This window comes from Solanum stenotomum, chromosome 2 (assembly GCF_019186545.1).
Source record: "Solanum stenotomum isolate F172 chromosome 2, ASM1918654v1, whole genome shotgun sequence".
Classification (NCBI taxonomy): Eukaryota; Viridiplantae; Streptophyta; class Magnoliopsida; order Solanales; family Solanaceae; genus Solanum; species Solanum stenotomum.
In genome coordinates this window covers 63,405,971-63,412,470 of record NC_064283.1, presented here as the reverse complement: position 1 = coordinate 63,412,470, position 6,500 = coordinate 63,405,971, and the positions used below count along the sequence as shown (strand labels likewise).

Below are 6,500 nucleotides of genomic sequence, written 5' to 3'. Positions count from 1 at the left end.
AAATCAAAAAACTAACTAACAAAATATTCACACCGTTGATTTTTAATTATCCTACATCGAAGAACAATTTGAATTTGTCATAATTAAATGAATAAGTGTTATACTTATAGCCTTGTAAAATTAATTTTTCATGTATAGAGAAGTAGTTAACTGCAAGCAAACTCTTAAAGGAAAACAGTAAAAAAACAATCCCTACAAGAAAAAAATAAAAATAAAAATGGTCATTCGGAGGTCAGGTTTTGAAAAAATATTTTCTTAATAAAATTGACCTTCAGAGTTTAAAAAAAAACCTTTAGAGGTCGATTTTTTAATAGCAATATCCACAATGTAATTATTACGAGTTTTTGTTATGAAGAGATTATACTCTTATAGTTTAATATTTTTTTTATATTAGTTTCATATATATATAGGTCAATTTTGACCAAATCCTATTATGTTTTATGCATTTTTAGTATATATTTTTATTATATGATTTATTGTATTTTAAAGTTTATAATTATTGATCTGTGTAGGACATCTTTTTATTTCGATCCCAACAAACAAGTTTTACAAAAAATATTTTATATTGACAGTGTCCTCCTTACTCTCCAACCGCACCAAATCTTCACTCCCACAGAGTTTACTTTATATTTATGGTGGATCGTTTTGTATATTTTTGTTGCTCATCATGTGTTTGTGTACAAATTACCTAAAAGGCAATTAGGGTCAAATCTTTCTATAATAGCAGCATTTGTGTAAAAGTTTTATGATTATATTGTAGTGAGATATTGCTATATATGTATATTAGTATTTAACGTTTAGATCTTATTTAGATACTATAAACAAAGTATGTAAAATTAGAAAAGATGTGAATGTAAAAAATGACAAACACTTATAGTCTTTTCCCATGAAGTTATGGCCATGCACCATTACACAATATATTTTTTTTTTATGAATATTTGTATTTGAGTTTTACTATGTTTATTTAATAATGAATTAATGAAGGCCAAAAAAGATAATGAAAAGGTGATGAAAATTTAGTTGAGCAACCACAACTGTATATATATCGATGCGCCGCAAATGGAACAAAAAATTTGCAAAACTTTATAAATTTCTTGCAAGTTTGTACAAAAAACAGATATAGATAGTAAAAGTGTAAACATTTGATATTATATTTCTCTTTTGACATTCGATACTCACTTTAATTGATTAAATTTTAAGGGTAAAACATTTCTTATAAAAAACGATTATAATCTTAGGGCACAAACTTAAATCTTCTAGGTAAGAAAGGAGTACTTATCGACCACTTCATCGCAACATTTTGTGGTCTAAACTCTGAAGCGAAAAAGAAAGATATAGTTCTAAGCTTGCCTATAAATAGTCAGTGGTGGATCCATAATTTTAATTGAAGGAGTTCGAAACATAAAAATAAAATATAGTGCTTGAAATTTGAAACTTCAAGGTGCATTTTAACACTTAAGCAACTGAGCCAATTCATGTGTTCACATAATTCAGAATTGATCGCTACATATACATAAAAATCAAAAAATTATCTTCATTTATAGTGTAATTTTTTGTAGATGAGGTTCAGATACACCTTCATGAGTGATGAGGCCCTAGATCCGCTCCTATATATAGCTAGTGTCAAAATTTCTTATAACACACATCAATGTAAGCATATCGTATAATGTTATGATATCGTAGCTATTTTTAATACTCAAATCCGCAGTCTATAATTAAAAAGGAACAAGTACAAACTACAATCTTTAAGTTTAGTAGTTAAAACATTTGATTATGACACTCTTTTTACTTTTTCTTACCAACTAATTTGCAAGTAGATAATGTATTCAGAAAGTGTTATTTTATTATACGATAACTTGTAAGTAATCTATATATATAATTTAAATAAAAGGGTAGAATTTAACAAATTCAAAACCTTCATAAATGGTCAAAGCCGGTCAACTATATTAATTAAGTGGTTGATAATTTCACACTATTGCATTATTTAACTAATACTTCTCAAAATACTTATTCATGTTTCATTTCTTGAAAGTTAATTAATTTAACTAAATTTTGAAGCTAAATTAAATTAAATTAATATGATATTTTTAAATTTTATCTTTAGATGTTCAAGAACTTCATGAAAAATATTACAAATTGTATTTTTTTCTAATATCAATATGGTTTTAAAAAAAAAGACATCTTAAAAGTTGATCAAAGTACATTTAATTACTTTGCTACAATAAATTAAACATTGTATGTGGGTAAATATTTACCATAATTAGGACTCAATTTAATGCATCAATCGAGACGTAAGTATGATGTAATTAGATCACGTTAGAGTATTGCTTTTGCTAAATTTATTAGCTCCACTAATTTGAAATTCCATGGTGTAGTGTTGGATAAAATTTTTTAGTAAGATGATTTAAAATATATAAAGTATACACACGTTGAAATTAAAAAAAAATCAACATATAATAAACAAATATAAAAAAATAAATAAAAGGTAATTTATAGAAATTTCACTATTTTACATTTAGGAGCTAATTACTTAAATGTACTCTAGTTTGCAATATTACTAGATTTTGGAACGTTCATCTCAGAAAATATAGGATCAAAATTAGGTGTAATTTGTTCTCGATACATTGTATCTAAGTGGATTCATATGTATCTGGGAAACAAAGACAAACTCACATCCTTTGCCTCCCTCACATCACGCACACCACACTCCTATGTGTTTGTATTCCAGATACATACGAATCACTCCAGACACATGTAGATACATGTTGTATCTAGTGTAATTCAATGTATCTGGGATACACGAATCTCTCTCCCCACCCCACTCGCCTTTCCCTATTTTAATGTATATATTGACAAAAAAAATACATATATCTAAGTATATCTTCCTTAATATAACCATCCCCTCTTTGAGATTTCACTACTTTGACTCTAACCACAAATTCTACACGTTTTGTTTATTAATATAATAAATGATCTAAAATATCTTCTTGTTCTGGCCTTCTTCTTTTCTTTTCTTTTTTTTTTAAAAGTAACTCTACAAATTGATTATTTCCACGATTTTATACACGTTATGCAATTGTAAAGATATAAGACATTAAACACTTCAAAAAAAAATAGAAGTTGTGGTGACAAAAATATCTTTGACTTGAGATATATATAGGTGTAGCTTCTAGACAAAGATGAGATAATCGTATTAAATTATACGAGCAATGAAAAACGTATATATGCGGGTTGTATAATTTACATGACGTCTATAATAGAGGACGAATAAAAAAACAGGTTAAAGAAAAAAATGAGCAAAACTTAACGAAAATGGGACATATGAGAATTTCACTTTGGAATAAAAAATTAAATTGAAATTTTTTATAAGATAGATGATAAAATTTGATACAATACATATGTTTTTGAATGAATTTGATAATAACATAACTCGAAAATAAAATAATTTATAGTTAAGTGATCTTAGTAAGTTACCTACATACGAACAATGGTTTTTTTTTTTTTGGTAGAGACGTGGACGCTATTCTCTTGACTCCCAAAATAAATCTAATAACACTAACAGCACATGAAATATTATTTATATTATCAGTGCAAGTTAACAGTAAATTACAAGGTAACACATAAAATATTTATATATTTAACTAATTATAATTGTTGCCTGGTATTTCTAAAGAAACGTTCGGAAAAATCTTTATTTCCCTATACTTATAATGATACGGTACACATATACAAGGTAATCAGATAAGATTTAAGTAGAACGTTCGTAACTTACGGGCTAACCCCCTTTATGAATGGATCCGATTCAATAATATTTTTCAACATTAACTCTATAATATTTTTTATTTTTAAAAAAAGAAAAAGTTAGTTGGTTGAGTTAAGTAACCTAGTTTTGCATGTTGACATGTCAAATATTCTTAAGATATTTATTATTGAGTTCTTTATTATTTCATGTAGATATATCTACGTACAAACAAATGGGGTCTTACATCTTAATATAAAAATTTATATGTACCTTCTTTTCATATACTTGGTAGTTGTAAATTAGTTAAACCAATTCCATTCTTTCCTTAGAGTAAAGTCAAATCTACTTTCATCTTACAATTCTCATACTCCTTAAAACCCAATTCTTGATTTCAATTATCTAACACAACAACAAAAAAACATTCATTTTTTTGCCCAAAAAAAAAGTTTTCCAAATGGATTCATCAATTGTTTGTGAGCTTGAAGGAACTCTCTTAAAAGATCAAGATCCTTTTAGTTACTTTATGTTAGTTGCATTTGAAGCATCTAGTCTTATAAGATTTGCAATTTTACTCATGTTATGGCCATTAATTAAATTTCTTGAAATTTGTGGCCAAAAGGATAAAGGGTTAAAATTAATGATATTTGTGGCTACTATAGGTGTAAAAATTTCTGAAATTGAAGTTGTGGCTAGAGCTGTTTTACCTAAGTTTTATTTTGATGATATTGATATGAATTCTTGGAGGATTTTTAGTTCATTTGATAAGAGAATTGTTGTGACAAAAATTCCAAGAATTATGGTGGAGAGATTTGTTAAGGAACATTTGAGAGCTGATGATGTTATTGGGAGTGAACTCGTGGTGAACAATTCTGGCTTCGCCACTGGATTTATTAAAGATGATTTTGACTCGATTTTTGAAAAAGTTGGTGCTTTGTTTGATGGTGAAACACAACCTAGCTTAGGCCTTGGAAGGCCTCAAAATGGTTCTTCATTCCTTTCACTATGCAAGGTATGATATTAGTATATATAACTTAAATTTTTTATTTAACTTTTGTCGTTTGTTAGAATTCGAACTATATATATGTTATCATTGGAAATCAAAGAGCTATTTGATGAGATTCCGACCGATAAAATATACAAGGAATTAATAGATATACTTTTTATGTTCAAGGCACCTAAATTTTTTGACAAATAGATGTTCAAGAATTAAAAAAAAATATTATATCGTTAGTACATATAACTTAAACTTTATTATTTACTTCAATACTAAAAATGAAAAATCTAGTATTTTGTTATGACATTGACATAATATTCTTGCCAAAAAGTTTGTTACAAATGTCTCAATTTTATATTGTCGAAACAATTGTCACATTTATATATATGTAGCAAGGTAGTTTATGAGATTAATTCCATATGGTAATTGTATTAGAAAGAACTATATAGATTATATTATTATTTTTTTATAACATTGACACTAATTTTTATTTTATTTTTTGTTACAAATGTAAATTGAAACAGGAACAATCACATCCACCATTTATGATAAACAAAAATCAAGATCATATTATCAAGCCTTTACCAGTAATTTTCCATGATGGACGTCTTGTTAAACGTCCAACACCATCAATTGCTCTATTAATTCTTTTATGGATACCATTTGGTGTTATATTAGCAACAATACGTATTATAATAGGGTTAATGCTACCATTATGGATTGTACCCTATTTAGCTCCACTATTTGGTGGTAAAGTCATTGTCAAGGGCAAACCACCACCACCAGCATCAACCACCAACTCGGGTGTGCTCTTTGTGTGCACACACCGAACCCTACTTGACCCTGTGGTCCTATCCACCGTACTTCAACGTAGGATACCGGCCGTTACGTACTCAATCTCCCGATTATCGGAGATTTTGTCCCCGATCCCGACCGTCCGGCTAACGAGGATTCGAGAAGTGGACGCACAAAAAATCAAACGTCAACTCGAGAAAGGAGATTTAGTTGTCTGCCCCGAAGGAACGACATGTAGGGAACCGTTTTTACTGAGGTTCAGCGCGCTTTTCGCTGAATTAACCGATCGAATCGTACCAGTGGCAATGAATTATAGAGTAGGGTTTTTTCATGCAACAACAGCTAGAGGATGGAAAGGACTGGATCCAATTTTCTTCTTCATGAACCCTAGGCCAATGTATGAGGTAATGTTTAGAATTCCTTTTAAATATAGTGTAATTTTTCATCAAAGGGAGATTCAGATGAACCCCTCGATCCTGACTCTGCCGTGAGTTATTATATACTATGTATTGTTGATTCATATATTATTTTTTTCTTTCAACAGGTAACATTCTTGAATCAACTACCAGTGGAAGCCACGTGTTCATCAGGGAAAAGTCCACATGATGTTGCAAATTATGTCCAGAGAATTTTGGCTGCAACATTAGGATTTGAATGTACTAATTTTACAAGAAAAGACAAATATAGAGTTCTTGCTGGAAATGATGGAATTGTGTCACAAAATTCTGGGACAAATTTAGCTAACAAAGTGGTGGACACTTTCAAGCTTTTTATTCACTAAAAAATAGATTATGAGTTATTTAAATTTTTTTTTGGTTATATGTTTTACTTGTATTTTTGTTTTATTCTTCATGTCTTTGTGTATATATATATTAAAAAAACAGATAGATAAAAAAAAAAAGGCAGAGGTTGTATTCTTTGTTTTTTTTATATATATCATCCTTACATTCTTTTTCATGATGATGATAA

The 6,500-nt window shown here is 28.5% G+C and overlaps 1 protein-coding gene across 1 annotated transcript; it reads left to right on the top strand.

Annotated features, from left to right (window-relative positions):
• Window positions 1-4,184: 4,184 nt before the first annotated feature.
• Window positions 4,185-6,491, top strand: LOC125854660 (glycerol-3-phosphate acyltransferase 5-like). The gene is made up of 3 exons (XM_049534244.1): window positions 4,185-4,751; window positions 5,261-5,935; window positions 6,076-6,491. Exons 1-3 carry the CDS (start codon window positions 4,197-4,199, stop codon window positions 6,310-6,312), a joined length of 1,467 nt encoding a protein of 488 aa, XP_049390201.1. The 5' UTR covers window positions 4,185-4,196; the 3' UTR covers window positions 6,313-6,491.
• The last annotated feature ends 9 nt before the right edge of the window (window positions 6,492-6,500 follow it).

What these genes read in the sequence shown, in the direction of transcription:
- LOC125854660 (XM_049534244.1), top strand. Translation starts at nt 4,197, where the DNA reads ATGGATTCATCAATTGTTTGTGAGCTTGAAGGAACTCTCTTAAAAGAT. An exon ending in CATTCCTTTCACTATGCAAG is followed by an intron (nt 4,752 to 5,260) that starts GTATGATATTAG and finishes AAATTGAAACAG; the next exon opens with GAACAATCACATCCACCATT. An exon ending in ACCCTAGGCCAATGTATGAG is followed by an intron (nt 5,936 to 6,075) that starts GTAATGTTTAGA and finishes TTCTTTCAACAG; the next exon opens with GTAACATTCTTGAATCAACT.